At 37.3% G+C, this 17,992-nt stretch overlaps 2 protein-coding genes across 3 annotated transcripts; both read right to left on the bottom strand.

Moving 5' to 3' along the window:
- Nucleotides 1-2,012: 2,012 nt before the first annotated feature.
- On the bottom strand, nucleotides 2,013-9,504 carry LOC108370735 (coiled-coil domain-containing protein 170). 2 transcript variants are annotated; one of them, XM_017626118.1, is made up of 8 exons: nucleotides 9,281-9,504; nucleotides 4,847-4,972; nucleotides 3,947-4,762; nucleotides 3,510-3,890; nucleotides 3,232-3,447; nucleotides 3,028-3,162; nucleotides 2,786-2,956; nucleotides 2,013-2,726 (listed from the first exon to the last, which is right to left on the bottom strand). In XM_017626118.1, exons 1-8 carry the CDS (start codon nucleotides 9,383-9,385, stop codon nucleotides 2,091-2,093), a joined length of 2,586 nt encoding a protein of 861 aa, XP_017481607.1. In that variant the 5' UTR covers nucleotides 9,386-9,504; the 3' UTR covers nucleotides 2,013-2,090. The 2 variants fall into 2 exon arrangements, with proteins under 2 accessions (XP_017481607.1, XP_017481608.1); XM_017626119.1 differs by having other exon boundaries at nucleotides 3,950-4,762.
- Nucleotides 9,505-13,254: 3,750 nt separating this feature from the next.
- Nucleotides 13,255-15,030, bottom strand: LOC108370733 (uncharacterized). Its single transcript, XM_017626116.1, has 3 exons — nucleotides 14,807-15,030; nucleotides 14,573-14,725; nucleotides 13,255-13,438 (listed from the first exon to the last, which is right to left on the bottom strand). Exons 1-3 carry the CDS (start codon nucleotides 14,861-14,863, stop codon nucleotides 13,343-13,345), a joined length of 306 nt encoding a protein of 101 aa, XP_017481605.1. The 5' UTR covers nucleotides 14,864-15,030; the 3' UTR covers nucleotides 13,255-13,342.
- Nucleotides 15,031-17,992: the final 2,962 nt, after the last annotated feature.

Raw genomic sequence — 17,992 nt, 5'->3', positions numbered from 1 at the left:
TTCGTTAAGTCTATAAATAATGATAATTCAATAAATATCGATAGCTTGATAATTTCTTTAACTTGACAAATTTCGATAATCCCACATGTTTTTATAGCTCGATAACTATTCGTAAATTTCGACAACTAAGTTCCTGTGTCTATAAATTTCTACAACTCAATAAATATTGATCAATTGGAATAATTCGATACGTTGTGATAACTTAATAAGCATGGATAAATTTCGATAATTATAAACTTCGATGATTCGATAAATTTCAGTAACCTTTATGGCTGATTTTATTTCGATTCCTATCTTTTAACCTAATTCTTATGTATTTCTCATTGTCTCCATTTTCGCCTTTATCTCAATTTTCGTCTTTATCTTCACTTTTGTCTTTGTTTTTGTCTTCAACTCTATCACTTGTTTCTTCATCTTCATATTTATCTTTATTACATAGCTTAATTTCAAATGTGTAGGGAAACAACATGCGAAACATGTCAAATTGAACATGTTGCAGCAACATGTATACACAATTCGAAAATGTTTAAACGACGGTTTTGGCCGTAATTTTCAACCAACGGAAAAACGCCTTTCCAACGGTGGTCTTGGTTTTGAAATCGGTTCGGTAGAATCGCCAAACGAACGGAGACAAAATGTATGTTGGCGTATTAGGGCCGGTTGTTCAATGTCTGATTAGCACAAATCGGAGGTAGAAGCTCCGGTTAAATACAAAGACTGCTTTATCGATCACATGTTATATGCATGATATCGAAAACGTCGATAATGATGTTTAACGGGCAAGTACTGATAACCAGACATTGAACAACCGGCCCTAAATATATAGATGCTGCTACGTACGTCAACGTACATTTACGCTACGTCGTTGACTGTGGCGCTTTAAGTCCCGGTTAAACATCGTTATCGACTGCATGGACACCAAGCATATAACCTCTGATCGATGTGCTTAACTGAAGCATACATCTCCAGTTAGGGCCATTTGCTCAAGGCCTGGTTGACAGTTATATTTCTAGCTTCTGTTCATTTTAATAAGCTCTTCAATTGCCTTGAAATTTTAAAAAAAAACCTCTCTGCTTTAGGAAATAAAATCCCGAAATTTTGCGTAAATTGCAAACAAACCAAAACAAAAAAAAAATGGGTTTTAATTTTTTAGCCACCACTGTAGTAATACGTTTACTGTCTACTGCTGACACCTACCGGTAAAAAAGAAAAGCTAAAAATATTTGTGCAGCTAGTACTCCCTAGATGGCGCCATCACGACGTTGCTCTGTTCATTCAATAGGGAAATACACCACACAAGCGGCTTGTCAAACCAGAGAACTTGTGCAACTTTACCACTTGCGCATGAATTTTTGCAAAGGTATACAATTTTTCTTATTTCAGATACAATTTATAATATTTCCAGATAAAATATTTAGTCCTTTTTCTAGAAAATTGTCAAAAGTCATGTAAAACCAATTTAAAACAAACGAAAATAAAATAAAGTAAAATGAAATATATGAATCAAATAAAAGATAAAATAAAAATAACATTTTTTTGGCAATCGCTCCAACCGAGGATCGAACCTGGGACCTGTGGGCTTGTAGCAGTAACATGGGATCGATAAAGCAGTCGTTGTATTTAACCGGAGCTTCTACCTCCGATTTGTGGTAACCAGACATTGAACAACCCACCTTAACTGGAGGTACATCCTTCAGTTAAACAAACATTCGACTGCTTTATCGATCACATGTTATATGCTGGGTGTCGATAACGAGGTTCAACTGGGATTTATAGCTCAGTTATGCATGCTTTGCACTGCTATGCCATTTTTACGTAGACGGGTAACCGCTTACATGTAAAGCAAGAGATTTCTTATGTGGCAACTCTCATGCAACGCCAAGTGTGCATAACTGAGCAATAAGGATTCTAACAAACGATGAATCACACGCAGAAATTGATTGATTAACATATGTATGTATATATAAGCACATATGGATTTATGTATATCTCATTTATTAAAATACGCCTGAGTTCGTTAGGAGTATAAAAGTTGCGAATTTTGTTCGTAAAAATTTAGTTCGAGATCTACGCAAAATTTCTCAATAAGTTCACTTAAAATCAAAGTCATCGTAGCCGCCATTTAGAAAATCGTCTTTGGTGCAATGATGTCGATGCACATCGGTATCGAAGCATTTATCGTGCATCCGCTTGCTCCCCACACCAGTCCCACCACCACCACCCGCACTGCGACGCTCCCCACAGCCAGCAACAAAACGTTCGCCCTCTTCCATTGCTGTGCGGTCAGCGCAACGTCCCGCAGCGCCACCGCCACCGCCACCACCACCACCGCGGCTCTTGCTGCGATGTCGGTGCTGGTGATGCTCGGCCGTGCTGTGATGGTGCGCATGCCCATGCGACGATCTCGTATGTTCCTCATAAACACTTGCACTGATGTGTTCCATCTCGTTGGGCGGGCGACAGTGCGACGTTGGTGGTATGGGATCATCGAATCGTGGACAGGGATGATCACCCACAGGTGATGCAGTCTCGTAGCGCTTAGAGAGCAGCGTAAATTCCTGATGAGCTGAGCAGAGCGCCTGCAAGCGATGCAGCAGATCTGATTCGGGCAAATCGCGTAGGTGGAGTGTCCGGGCGACCGAAGTACGGAACGACTGAAGGTGGGATAGGCGATGATTGGCATCGGAGAGTTGGGTTTGTAAGCGTGCAATGTCTTCGCGGAGAGACTACAGGGGAAGAAGAGTATTAGGCAAATGAGATCGGCATATGTTAACGCCCCACTCACATTGATGAGCGCCTCATCGCGGCAACGTCTATTTTGGGAGGATTCACTCGTAGACTTTAAGCGATCCTTAATAGCGTTGTATTGTGCCAATAAGCGTGTCTTCTCTTCTTCCAGATCGCAAATTTGACCAGTCAGCTCATCTATCTTGCGCGCACGCTCCAGGGCGGTGATCTGTGAGTAAGAAATTGAGTATGAAAAACATTTTTCAAGTTTGCAAACCAGCTCATTGTGGTTGCGTGTACCTTGTACTCTACAGCCTCCGCCAATTGCGCTTTGACTTCGGCTATTTGTGAACGCGCATCCACCAGCTGGGCCGTGAGCTTATCGATCTGCTTGCTGGCCTTCTTGGAGCGACACACCGCCTCGTCACGCTCGCCCTGCACATTAGAAACAAAAATACTAATCATTAAGTAATTTGGCTTACATTATTTGCGTCCTCGATTCACCTGAAGCACACACTTGCCCCTGGCACCTTCTTCGATGATCGCCAGTTTACGCCGCAGCAGCTCCAGATGCAGATCACGGCGCTGCACCTGCTCACGCAATATGCGAACGCGCCGCTGTAATGTGTATAGGCTACTGCTCTCCTTCAATGGTATGTCGTGACATGAACGCTCGCGCCTTAGCTTGCCATGTCCATGCGCGTGATGGTCGCAACAGCCCTAGAGTACAGAAAAACAGGAAATACTATCATTAGGAAGACAGCAACAACAAGTTAACGCACCTTATCCGGCGAATGCTCGTATCGCGAGTGATGCATATGACGATGCCCAATGTCGTGCTCATGTCCATGATGATCATGGTGTGCCGCTATTCGCTCGGCACGCTCCAACAGAGACTCCGCCAGAATGTTGGTGTCGGTGCCGAGTGCGGGCGGTGAAGTGCATTCCGCCCAATTTAGCGCTCTCGCCAGCCGTTGCAGATACTCTGAGAGGCCCAGATGATCGTTGCGCAGCGTGTGGATCTCCGCTTGACACTTTTCTAGACGCTCTTCTAGCTGGCACTTTTGAGCTTCTTCGGTTCGCAGGCGACACTGTGTGGTCTCTTGGGTTTCCTTCAACTTCGATTGTTCCGAATTCAGCTGATCGCGCAATGAATGTACTTGCTGAAAATAGTTGTATTTTGAATTTTTTCAGAAACCAATTTTTAACTGCCTCTCACCACATGCATCGCTTGATTATCAGTCAATATTTCACGAACTTTCTCCTTGATCAATGTTTCACACGGTTCCGGCACATTGAGCTGATTGGCCAGACAACGCAGGAATTGCAGGCGTTCGCTTTGCGTGCGGTCCAGATTGTTCTGCAAGCGATGGCAACGCGACTCGAAGCCCCGCAGTTCCTCTTTCAACTTCTCGCCACTTATCTCTGTCTCAGTCACCCGATCGCGTTGTAGTTGCAAATCGCGTTCGTACTGCCGACAGCGTCCTTCCAGCTCGTGGTTGTGGTTGGTCATACCTTCGAGTTGGGCGCTCAAACGCTGCTTCTCTATGTTGGCTAGCGATTTCAAATTCATAAGCTCGTTCTCGCAGCTGCTCAGCGTGTCGCATGTGGAGCTCGCCTTAGCCTTGGTGCGTTGCAGCTCTGTCATCACCTCTTCCGCGCGATTCAGCACACATTCGGGTGTCAGATGTGCATTCTCACACAAATCCACGCCCAGGCAAGTGGCAAGGCGTCGCAGTAAATCGTTGAGTTGGGTACGCGCTTGCTCTTTCTGCTGTTCCTCAGCGGCCAGATGGTTTTCGAGGTGTTGAATTTTGCACTGCAACTCCTTGCTGCGCTCATCGGAGGAATGCTTCTCGCGTTGTATGGTCTGTATGGTGGAGTCGCAGCGTGACTGTATCGATTGCTCGCGATTCTCAGCGGTCTGCAAGCGACTTTGCAGGCTGCTTATGAGAGCCGATTGTCGGGCGGCTTGTGCGCGTAGATTTTCGCATTCCGATTCGCGGGCGGCCAAGGCAGCCCGTGCGTCTCCGAGCTAATAAATGTAATGGTGGCGAGAAATTATCGATCTTAAATTACATACTGGAAGTATATTGACAGAACTTTTTAGCATACATACATCATTCGACAGTCGGTCTCGTTTGTACGACAAAGCCGCAAGTTCACTACGCAAAGTCGTGACAAGATCGATTCCATGGTGGTGGTCCGGGATGGGAACGACAGTATTGCCGCAGTTGGAATCGAGCTGAAGCATAAAAACAATTAAATTTGATAAATTACGTTAAAATCAAAAGGGTACCCGAGGTGAATGCAGACGATTATAGAATTTCATGCAGCACCAAACCATAATTTTTCTCCCTTAAGTTAGAGCTTACATTTTACTTGATCGTCTAATGAATTAAAATCTATATATTCGACGCATCTAAAAGATTGTCTGATAGTTTAGTTTTCGGTTAACCCAAAAAATAGAAAAAATGCCTTGCCTAGTGGAAGGGGAGTCAACACGTACACAAAAATGACTCGCGACTCAGACGCACTGTGTATGTCGCCTATTAGCTATCCCTCGATCTGCACGAAAATTTCAAACTATCAAAGTATTGAGGCTAATTAACCAACAAAGTATTGAGGCCTAACTGCATAGCTGTGATCGGAATAAATACCTTGGACTCTTTCAAGATGCTGATTCAACTGTTACTCTAAATAGAATGCTCGGACGGAATGATAACGTTGGGCTGCATATAGAAAGCTGGAGGCTGCTAATCCGGTTTTCGAGTTATTCGAAAAATTGCAATAAAAAAAACGGTATCCTTTTTGAAATTAAGAAAAACCCGGCTAAACCGGTTTTATTTTATATAGTTTTTATACAGCAAAAATACTATGTTGGTCATGACCAAAAATCACAGAAAAACTATTAACATTAAAAATAGCTTTTATTTAGAAGGGAGCAAAACAAAATAAGTACAGAGTTTTTTTTGTGTAAAAAGTAAAACAGACAGAAATCAGTGAAAAATTCGAATTTGGTCTTATTTCAACTTTTTTTTTTTAAATAACACTTTATTGCATTTTTCTGACTTTATTCGGATTTTTGTAGTGCTTTTGCCGCCGTGCTTAAATGTGCCTACTGCCACTCGGGAGGTCCGTGTTTCAATTTCTGGCCCCAGCAAATCAAAAAAAAAATTTGGTCAAATAGCGGTCTACTCTCGGCTGATAATGACAAACCTCCGAGTGTACTTCTGCGATAAACTAGACCTGTCAAGGGACCACGATCATTTCCTCCATGAATATTACTTCTACCTCTGCCATTTATTTTCACTTTATTTAAATCAAGTTGGCTCAAGACATGGAAAACTAAGTTTCGAGTTCTTTTCGAGATAAAAAAAAGGCTTAAAAGATCTGTATCAAAGCTTTGATAAAGTGTACTAAGTATTTAGGTGTTTTTCCAACTACCCCAGTACTGATTTTCATTTCCAAGGTGTCATTAGGAAGATATTTGCTATCAATATTAATTAATTTGGTCCTAAAGCTTAGAACCAGCCCTTCAAAAAAAAAAAGGAAAAATTCATATACATATGTATATGTGCAAGTATATACGTGTATACTATAAATTAAAAAAAAAATGCTCATACATATATTTATTTCTTCAAGAAAGATTATAGCAACGGCGAAGTACTTTTTCAAGCAACAGAAATAATGAAAAACCGTCACCGTCCATTTTGAAAAATGTTATGTTGCAGAAACACCTTTTACTAATTCGAAATATATTTTCCGTCGACAAATTTATATTTTTTCAAACATAAAAAAAATCTTTTGGTCTTGAATAAACAGAGAAATACAAAAATAAGCTTTAAAATAAATCGCTGTAGATTTGAAAAAAAAAACCGGAGTGACGCAGTAGAACATTTAATTTTGCTAACAAGCGCAGTAGATCTACTGCAATTGCAGTAAAGTCCGAAAACTGATTCTAAGCTTAAGTGAATATTAAAAAGAAATATATACATATATATTAGAAGAGGGTATGAATACCCTTGAATCGATGCCTTGAGTCGTTCACATTAGGTAAAAGTAGCGCTCACAGAATTCTTAACGAGGCGTATTTTGAGTGATTTTCAACGCGGACGCTAAATCGGGCCTAAATATTTTGATGGCAGTTGTAAAATTAACCTTCATGTGCTCGGTATTGAAAATTTGCTTACACGGCAGAAGTCTACATTTGTCGCCAAAATTTAATTTGTACGTACAACATAAAATGGCTACACTAGCTTTTACACTTGTGTGCACATCTTTACATATTTATTTCAAAAATGTGTTTGCCTAACACAAAATGAATGAAATGAAAACAATTAGCTTTTAGCCATCAAGCAGCATTTGAATTAAAAAAAAAAACTTTGTGTTGAGTAAAAAAAGTGATATGACGGGGACTACATTTGTAGGTTATCGGTTAGGAGATAGTAATTTTAAAGAGAAGGCCCTAGAAGGTCTCGTAAATAATTTTTTTGTACTCTTTACAGTCAAACCTGCTCACAATTGACTTTCAAGCATCTACTTAAAACCTCGGCCACGGTTGTAGCGGAAGTATTTCATTTATTAAAAATTTTCAGCAAAAATTCTACATGTATGTAGACTACTAGCCAGCACTAGGAAGACTTCCGTCGCCTTATTTGGTGTACGCTGCATACCGTATGCAGCTCCCAAGAAAAGCAAAAACTCCATATGAAATGACGTACAAGAAATGGCTAAGAAATTTTCTTGAGCCAGTACGCAGTTCTTCAGAAATTTGCTACGTTTTCTACTACGGTTTCCTAAAGTTTTTTGTGAAAAAAGAGCACAAGGCAACCCATGCTTGCAACAGAAATATATGCCCGTTCCATTATTTCTTGAGGAAAGAGTCACAGGTAACAGGCTGGTGCTGTATCAGATGTCAAAAGTGATAAGCCTTGAAACCAAGCTCATGTGTTGATACATAGCACATTTTTCCGATGGGCATACTAGTCAGTATAGTATGGCTTAAATTCTTATTCAATGAAACCCAAATATCGACAGCTACCTAGATTTTTATTGAGCCAGGCCTTGTTAAAGGGTATTTTTTTTTTGCCCTGCCCGGTAAATTGAGGACGACCTAATCCAATTTCGAACAGTGGAAAATCAATCTCACAATAAAGTAAATTTTTTTTTTTCTTCTGTAACTAAATTCTCCATCTTCTTTAACTTTGATGTGAATAACACTGGATCACAAATTTTAATTTCGGTTTTGTTCTCCGGACGCCACCACCCAATTTTTATGCGTAATCACCCGCTGATTCCAAAGATCGGGTTAATTTTTCATTCTATGGTTACGTTTTCGAGATATTTTCAATTTACCGTTATTCAGCATAAAACAAAAGGTGGTTCCACTTAGTCACTGATATCTGATGAACCAATTTAACAAACTGAAAATGGAATACGACAAATGAAAGCTAACAAAACTTTCCATAAACCGTCTTTTGAACAAACAAAAATTCTACATGGACCGTATATATACGTCACTTTTCGATAGGTCTGTCAGTTTCTGACAATTAATTAAACATCCCAGATTGTTTTTTAATGAAAATATGAATAAAAAACACTTTATAAGAAGAGAAATTTAAAAAATAACGGGTTCTGTGTCAAATTTTTGCCTTTGTGCTAAAGCCTGTTCTGTAACAAACAAAGCAAATTGCTAATGACACAAATCGATGGATAATTAAAGAAGTAATGACTGGTCAAATGAAAATGCGGAAATATTTTTTGTGTGGGAAATGAGCAGGAAGTAATGCTACTCATACGCCATATACACCTAAGTTGCACGCTTTTAGTTATGCTCATATTTCATACACAAAAATTTTTGCGTATTTTCAGTTGACCACTCATTACTTCTTTATTTATTCAGCGATTATCTTCATAGGTAACCTGATTTTTTTTTAACAGAACAGGCTTTAGCACAAAGGCAAAAATGTGACACAGAACCCGTTATTTTTTAAATTTCTCTTCTTTTAAAGTGTTTTATTTTTCATATTTTCATAAAAAAAAAACAAAAACTCTGGAATGATTAATTAATTCTTCATAAAGTTAAAGACCTATCGAAAAGTGATGTATACACGGTCTATGTAGAATTTTATTAGCTTTCATTTGCCGTATTTCATATTAAGATTGGTCCGTAAGATATACGTGATTAAGTGTAACCACTTTTTGTTTTAAGCTGAATAAAGGCAAATTGAAAATATCTTGAAAACTTATCCATACAATAAGAAATTAAGTAGATTTTCGGAATTAGCGAGCAGTTCCTTATTGCAATTGGATAGTGGCATCCATTGAACGTTTTTGCTGTAAACTAGTGTAATTGGAACACTTTTATCTGTACCGAGATCCGAGTAATACAAACATACGAAACATTGCAAAAAGGCGAGTAAAATGCGTCGTTGTTTCTCTTAAAATGCCATGTATTTAACTATTCACTGTCACTATCCTTATATCCACAATTTGTTTTTATAAAACCCATTAAGCACATAAGTATATTTTTGCCAATTTTTTTCAATACCAAATGATGATGGTGCGGCGATACTCTGCCCAAATGTTCATGATGTACTGCACTCAGGTGATGATGGTGATGCAGATGTTGTTGATGCTTCTTATCGTTTGACATATCTACTTTTGTCTTAATTTCCTGCACTTGTTCTTCACCAGTTGCAACTATGCACTTAAATTTTGGGCCCGAATCACAAGCGGAAGGCAAAGCGCCTAAAAGCGTCCACACATTCGAGCAAATCGCGCTCGACTAACGGAATATAATTCTCGGCTCGGTTACTTTGCCGAAAATTATGTAGATTGAAGATGTGCCCAGTTTATGACAAGTTATGTATTTAGAAGGGTGAATGGGTTGCAGATAGTAACATAACAATACATATCGACAGTGTTGTTGTTGTTGGCAATAAAAATCAAACTTATGGAATTTAATGTAACATAACATTAGCCGCTCAACAGTCATGGCTACAATGTGCAGTAAATGGTGAATCAATGCGAGGAAAAGTGGGTGGGTGGGGGTTTGGGGGGTTTGTTGTCGGGNTGGCTACAATGTGCAGTAAATGGTGAATCAATGCGAGGAAAAGTGGGTGGAGGGGGGTTGTCGGCGGCAAGGCGAAAAAAATGGGCACAATGGCAACGGTGGAAAGTTTGTTGTTATTTATTACCTTTAAGTGTGTGTATGTGTTGGCCGATTTGTTGTTGTTGTTATCTAGGTCATTCACATGACGGCACAGAAATAGCTTGGATTCGATAAGAAATGGGAGCGAGTACATACATAGGCGGTGTTCAATGCTAAAGCGAGCATAAAATGTTCTAAACGTATTTTATGGCGTTGGTAACCACCACACATTTTCCTTTTTATTTTGCCAATGGCGTATGTATGTACGTGTGTTTGTATACCCCTCAGTGTTTGTGTGTAAACTTAGCAACGCCTCGGAAACGGAAACTCGTCGAACGCCGATTGAGCAATCGAGCACAGGCAACAGGGTCGGTCGGTCGTTGGGCACAATGGTGCCGCCGTTAGAGTAATTTGAAGCAAAATAATAACAATTTTAGTTGGTATGCGAAAAATGTAAATCATGTTGAGAACTTTGCTTCACATTGTCCCAAGTAAGTATGTATGTATGTATGTATGTTTGCGTGTGTGAGTTTGCCGGGAAATTATGTTTAACCTTAGCACTTTTACCACAGGCATTGAAAACTTTCGCGGCGTGCACATAAATTAAATGGAGTTACGTTTTGTTTATTCGAAGTTGATAAGCCACTAATTCGAGTTGAAAGTTGCCAATGGATTGGCTTAAAAAATAGGTTTTAATGTTAGTGCCAGAAAGTAGTTTACGCTTTGTTTTTTTTTTTGTTTTAATACAGTAGAGGCGGCTAGTGATTGAAATTGTACTAATGGAGAATTCCTTTGAAGAAAACCCATTAAGATGCTTAACCATCCAGATGTGAATGACCAGCTATCCATAAGTACAAGTTTTAAATGATTTTTTTTTTTTAGATACAATTCATGTGCTTTATTACTTGAGCAGCTGAGCTTTCGAATATTTAATTGCAAAATACGTGCGGTGAATTGTGTAACAGAGAACAAATATTTCAAACAAAAAGGGAACTTATGATACCCGGCTCCCGGATGTTTATTTTGTCGGAACTAAAACAAAGACCAAGGGCTGGAACTATCCGTATATTAGGTGCAGCAAACAGCACTCAGCCGGCATAATGTTCAAAGCCGACAAAATTTTCACTGCCGAAGAAATCTTAATAGTAAATCCTCATATCGTACAGGGAACAACGCTGCCACCACGTGAATCCTAAGCCCATTAAAATTTTTGCATTTTTAAAAACACTTTAACAGAACGAAAGGTTTAGTGCAGCATTTCGGAGAAATATAAATCACCACTTTAAAACTAATTTATCTGTGTTTGATTATTTGGTTTTCACTCTCATCTGCTCCTTTTCTTATCTTTAGTTTTTTAATTTCACAAAGTTTCAAGTGACGTCACTCAAATATTTACGCTCACCTTGCTATCATCACGCGGCACTTTCACATCTTCACATAAAATCTCAAATATGCGCCAATCCTCGGCAGAGTTACCAGACGTTTGACGAAATGGAGTATAGTGCGACATTAAAATTAAAGAAAACTGCGTGCTGTATTTGTGTTTTTTTCTGGTTTGTTTCTGTGAATTTGTTATTAAATTATTCGTAATCTAACCACACACATGTAAATCCGCCATATTGATATATCTACTGGCTCTCTATTGAACGTCTTCAGTTAGTTTGTACATCCAAGAATGTTCATTTGTTTTTTCTAACAAATTAAAAAAAATAAAATAAAATTGCCTAACAACAGTGCATTTACATATTTACATGGGTGTATCTATGTGGGGTTTATTAGACTGTTGCATTTGCGCCAGTAAACAAATGGGGTGTTGTCAACGAAACTGAAACTCCATGAATTCCTGTAGCCACAAAAAGTTTGTAATATACATAAGTACTAAGTATGTACGTTTCTATGTTGTTATGTTTGTATAAAACATTATTCGCTATGCTTCAAAGAAATGTATGCCTACAGGAGTACCGACCACTATTTCCACTCCACTTCTTCTAAGTGCTGCTACTTAATAAATTTTCATCAAATTAACTCTAAACACGCAAATGTTATGGAATTTTGAAAACATTTATTACTATTTAGTTATTTTATCCCGTTGGAACGACTTCTCCTTTGAAAGTCCTTACTAACATTCCACACGAATATTAGTGAATAGTTATTACGAAACAATTTGCATACTCAAAATTGACATTACATATCAACGTCGTTTTAGATGGGTACGCTTAGCGATAACGTAGTCCACAATCTGGAAATCAATCCATAATAATAAACATAGAGTGAAGGCGGCCATGAAATTCGGAGACAATGTCTAATCAATGGTGATGTGGTTGGAGACACGACTTCATTTACTCATTCAGGTACTCATTCGTCATGAAGCGGCCTTATTGTTACAAGCTTTTATTTTATTAATCAAATACCTATATCAACTATTTGGACATTGGGAATTTGAGCTCGGAACTCCATCGCCCACACTTAGGCAATTTCCGTAGCAAATGTCACTACAAATACGGCTATCTGCAATACAATACTGTCAACCAACGGAACAATTTACATATATCTGAATGGACTCCGTCACAAATCTACATATTTATGTATAAATGTGGCCCTGTGCATGCATAGAGACTCTAAGGGCTGTTTTCTCAAGTAGGGTTTAAAATTGATCTACCCTTTAAATACAAATTTTGTTCTAAAAAAATGCGTCCTGAAGGGCAGATACATTTTGAAACCTATTTGAAAAAAATCACCCGTCCATCCGATAGTTACATTAAAAGTTATGAACCTAGGACGAAAAATAGCCCGAAAACTTTTGGAGTTTTATAAAATCTAAAAATCAAGTTCCGGCATTCCTTACCTGGTCTTCCATAACGATAAGCATGCGACTGAGCTGGGCGATAATCGATTGCGTCTAGGATTACGATTACTTTATTCGCAATTTAAAAAATGATTGCATTAGGATTGCGGCAATCGTTCACCGAAGGCATCTTAGATTCCGATTACAGTAATCGTAAGTTCAGTTTTTATACCCGAGCGTAGTTGTGCACAAGGGTATTATAACTTTGTTCACATAACGGCTGTTTGTAACAGGCAAAACGAATCGAGATAGATATAGACAAATGTATACATAAATGATCAGAAGGAAAAGAGAAATCGAGTAAGCGGTAACTGTCTGTCCGTCCGTCCGTCTGTGCACACGATAACTCGAGTAAAAATTTAGATATCTTAACGAAACTTTGTACAGGCACTTCTTTCGGGCGTGGGCAAAATCGGACAATAACCATGCCTACCTCACATATAACGGTAATTTACAGAAACACGAAAACTTACTTACATATGTACTTACGGCAAATATATGCATGTATTTAAAAAAAAAGAGAAAATCTGAGTAGATATTCAATTTTATTTATAAAATCTAAGATTTATTAAAAAAATATCCACAGGTTTTTATATAAATCATAGAAAAATCTCTTAGTTCTTTGATGCGTTCTGTGAAAGCTCTCCAATTTTCTCCTGCGCAGATTTGGCGGTCTCAGCTAAAGCTTTGCCAGCATCATCGAACAGTTTCTGAAAAAAAAATTAAAAGTCATTTAGTGCCTTATCTAAAAAAATGTTTTAAATGGTGAGATCAGTATGCATTACCGGGGTTTGAAATGAAGTGAGGTATAGAAATACGGTGACCATTCGTACCGATTTTGGCGGGACAGTACCGATTTGGAGAAAATTGTCCCGCTGATTATTTTTTAAAAGTCGAGACTTGTCCCGATTTTTCATATTTGTACTGATTTATTCCCGATTTTCAGTGTTTTCTTTATTCATTTATTGAGATTCTCCCTGTACTCTGGCTCAAAAACCATTTTTTGTGTATATAGAGTGGCGAAAATAATATTTAGGGAAGAAGCATTTTAGCTTTCTGTGGCTTTTCCCCTTTCGATTATTTATTGTTTATTCCTCGTTATGAAAGCGTGGCTCGATATCTAACAAAGGCCATGTAAGTCTGAATTTGAAACTTTGTACAAAAATTAGCAAAATTCGACAAAGTTTCTTAGAAATATTCTCAGTATGCAGTTTTGTAACCTATTCAATTCAAAGTGCAAATTGTAAGTAGCTAGGACATGCTGTTGATATTTGGTAAATTTTATGGAAGGTGCGGCTCATTATCCCCATACAAAAAAAAAAAAATGAAGAAAATGCGCGAACAAAAAATTGCCAAAAGTCAACGGTAAGTCCAAGCTTCTTCCAACTTGCACTTTATTATACTAAAATTAAATGGGCTGCAAAACTTCATACTCAAAACAATTCTAGAAAATCTGATTAAATATTTCAAACTGTTGAATATTTATTCAAATTCGTCGAATTTATATAAATGTTCTAAAAATTTTGATTTACATGCTTTTTTTTAGATAGTAAGTTATATTTTCTTAAAAAAATAATAAACATTTTTAAATTTTGTTTGTTTGTTTTGTTTTAAATAAAACTGTATTAAGCATTTTTATTCTAAAAGCAAAATTTAATGTTCGGATTGGATGCTTTAGAAATGTCCCGATTTTGGCAAGAGAAATCTGGTCACCGTATATATAAAACAAAATTATTTTCTTAATGTTAAGTTAAATTATATTGGCTTAATTCTGAATTCTGTTAGGTACACTCCACTTATTGCGGCTTTCGCAAGTTTCAACTGCCATTCATTTATGTACTCACCTTCACAGCATCACTATCGACAGCGGTCTTGAGCTTCTCCACAACATCACCGACCAGGTTTTGCAAGTTGTTTATCAGGTCAGCGGCAGGATCCTTGACGGCTGCATCCTTGACGGCTGCATCGTCGCGGGCAATGCGAGCCATTTCAATGAACTGCAACAACAATAAAATACGTTTTGTTAAAGTTTCGATCGACGACGGAAAGATGAATAAAAATCCTTAAAAGCAACGTACCTGCACAAAGCACAGCACAACGCAGAGACCAAGGATGCATTTGAGGAGAGAAGACATTTTATTTATTTTTTTAATTTTTATTGACTAAATCAGAAACTGTCGAACTATTCGCGGCAAAGATCGGCTTATGAATGATAAGTGAATTGTGACTAAATGCGCTTAGTTTGAATAATCCGCGCTGCTAAGCCAGAGTCTTATCGCAACAATGCTTTCATGTTGTTGCTGTTTTTGTGTCTCGATTTTATGTAGTTTGTCATTTATTTATTCATTTTTTCTGCTAAGCTGATAACCTCTTGAGCTTAGCAGAGGATGTTGATTAGTTGGAATATATTGATAGTAAATATGAACTAAGTATTTGCTGACCTAAGTGTGCGTGCATACAGTGCCTCAAGCAAGTGTTCGCATGTTAATTTTTATTTAAATATTCACAATGTTTTCAAGTAAAATTTTTCTGCTATATTTTTATAAAAAATAATTTCGTATGTATTATGGCCTCCAACTTTATGCAAAATTTAGAAAAACTCAACAAATGTTCATCAAAATTTCGATCTATTTACTCTTAATCTTTAGAATATTTTTGGGTAAAATTTTAGTACAACAAAGTACCAAGCAGTTAAAAATCGCGTTGATTTTTAATTGTTTTTTTTTGTGCTAACGGCTTCTGCGTTTTTTATGTAACATGTGAAATTTATAAAAACTGCAGTTAGTTTTATTTCTTCCCTGTAGGGAAAACACGAACTAGTGAACCAGATTTCTAGTTCAGTACTAATTCGTTTTCGCCAAAAACGTACCAGTCCGATAGTAACTAGTTCCGCACCAGTCCAAAAGCAGTGAAATGTGGTACTTTCACTGAACTATTTTATTTTAAATTTTGAAAGCAGGGAAGGTAATCATTATGCGTAAAATAATTTAAATCAGCATTTAATCATTATTTTATGAATTATTATTGAGTTTTTGTTTTTTTCGCACAAACGGAAATAATTATTATTTGATTTTTATTGTTGGGATTACAAATAATGATTATTTTATGATTTTTATTTTTTCGCGCAGAGATTATCATTAAAAAATAAATATAAAAAATCTTTAACAAAAGGAAAATAAATTACTTGAAAAACATTTTGAATATGTAAAAAATTAGAATGTGCACATTTTGAGTCACTGTATTTTTGCTTGGAAGTGCAAATTAAGGCGTGTTGTGTTGCAAATGGAAATATAATTTAAAGGGTGCTTCGGGCATACATATGTACATATCGGTATCATAATTCGCAAAGGCCCCAATTAACACATTTTTCGAAATTGCGTTTTTCAAGGGTTTTGGAGGATGTACATTTTAAAAATTTACCTTCATAAAAATTTTAAGCTCTTAGTACCAAAAACAACGGAGTTACATGCTATTCCTTAAAAAATTCTGCCTGTTCTTGATACTTTTTATATGATGTTTTTTTTGCTTTTCCTGTAAAATTAAAGATTTATTGGTTAGGGATCCGATATGCACATCTGTACAACAATTTTTGATTGAAAAATATTACTTCCTGCATTTTTTAACTAGAGACAAAGTTGCCGAGTTCTATATATCAAAAGTTTAATTCATTCATAGGACCACTTGTCAGATTAATGAGGATCATTGCCGAAGGAAAGTTCCTAGCAAATGATGTCAACTTTCTAATATAAATTATTTCGGCCAGTTTCGCCACTGAAAAAGAAATTATCCGTCGAAACTTTCTACAAAAATATACTACAAAGGGGTGGACTAGGATTCACTTTCTGGAGAATACCCTTTTCTTCATTTCTTCATTTGCTACAAAGTTTAAACAACTAACTTTTTTCTATCCTAATCCAGTGGTATAATTTTTTTTGCTTAAGGAAATACCAAAGTCTACATTTGTTTTCTTGCCCATTTAGTTTTGGATATTCCAAGGCTGCATTGTCGAATGAAACAACTAAACACAAAACAACTACGCTCAAAAACTTAAAATAGATAAATAGAGGGCTGATGAACTGAAAATCACCGAACTCCTGGAATGTTTGGTGTAAAGTTCGCAGTCTTTTGTTTTGACTTAAATTTTGTATAGAAAAATATAGTGACCCTAAGTACTTTTAGCTTCCGGGTGTGCACAGATCTTAGTCAAGAATAATTGGTAATGACTTCAACTGAGTTCCTCGCCACTTTTGTTCGTAAACATGCAATCGAGGTAAGTAACCGCCAAGCTGCACTAAAGGTATTGACAAGCTTTCTAAATACTTCCAAACTAGTTCGCCAATGCGAGTCTCGACTAAATTATATACATACATGTATACGCTGGAAAATAAATCGAACTTATTTTTACTCAGGGTGCCAAGTCACCTGGTAATGAAACCTTTCATCATCTGTCATCTGGCCCTCCGACGAGATATTCCTTAGTTTCGCAACCAGTTATATGTAGCACTCCCAATGCCGGCCATCGAGGCCACAATCAGAAACTGGGCGAATAATTCCCCCAGCAATGACTGGCAGGCTTCGGGGGCCTGCAGGTGGACAAACCCAAATTGCAGTCAATCTCAGAAGTTCTAGCTTGGTATTTGCCTACAACTCTGATCGGAATATACAACAACACCATTTGTACCGCCCTTGCTAGCTTTGGGTGGAATACCCAAACCTTGCTAACAAATAAACCTACTCAAGAGGCAAATATATTAATGAAAAAAGCTCAAGCATTTTTTAGACAATTTATTACAACAGGATTACTGGATTAATTACAAGGAATTATTGTTTACAAAAAAAGAACGGTCGGTTCTTATTAATCAAATCCAGAACTCGGTATTCGAAATAAAGTAGCTTCAAAAAAGATTTATAAACTGAAAAATTTATTCTTTAGGAAAAAGGTCATACGTTTTTGGTTATTAAATTTGTTTGTTATTCAGTTGGTTGATGTGCTTCTTCTACCCATTTGCATTCTAGATTCGACGAACATATCTTATCCATCCAAATTTTATGCAGCATTGTTGGTTCCAACTATTTCTTTTCCGAAATCGTCAAACCATTTCTGAAATATACACAAAAAGCATTTGTGTATGAGAATAAAATCAAACTGAAACTAATGCAAACCAAAGTCCTCGAAATCGTAACGAAATCTTTAGGAGTATTTCATTTCTGTAACGATTTTTTTACGAATACTCAAAGAAATTTATATGGAGTGGTTGACACGA

The sequence above is a fragment of the Rhagoletis zephyria genome, unplaced genomic scaffold, assembly GCF_001687245.7.
Source record: "Rhagoletis zephyria isolate East Lansing unplaced genomic scaffold, Rhagoletis_zephyria_1.1 Rzeph_scaffold_04446, whole genome shotgun sequence".
In the NCBI taxonomy this organism is placed as follows: Eukaryota; Metazoa; Arthropoda; class Insecta; order Diptera; family Tephritidae; genus Rhagoletis; species Rhagoletis zephyria.
This window is presented reverse-complemented; position numbering and strand designations above follow the sequence as displayed.

Excerpts from the sequence above, each read along its gene's own strand:
- LOC108370735 (XM_017626118.1), bottom strand. The coding sequence starts at position 9,385 with ATGTCAAACGATAAGAAGCATCAACAACATCTGCATCACCATCATCAC. Across the intron at positions 4,763-4,846 it reads GAGACCGACTGTCGAATGAT|CTCGGAGACGCACGGGCTGC; the intron begins GTATGTATGCTA and ends TACATTTATTAG. Across the intron at positions 3,891-3,946 it reads ATAATCAAGCGATGCATGTG|CAAGTACATTCATTGCGCGA; the intron begins GTGAGAGGCAGT and ends AACTATTTTCAG.
- LOC108370733 (XM_017626116.1), bottom strand. The coding sequence starts at position 14,863 with ATGTCTTCTCTCCTCAAATGCATCCTTGGTCTCTGCGTTGTGCTGTGC. Across the intron at positions 14,726-14,806 it reads TTGTGCTGTGCTTTGTGCAG|TTCATTGAAATGGCTCGCAT; the intron begins GTACGTTGCTTT and ends TTGTTGTTGCAG. Across the intron at positions 13,439-14,572 it reads TCGATAGTGATGCTGTGAAG|AAACTGTTCGATGATGCTGG; the intron begins GTGAGTACATAA and ends TTTTTTTTTCAG.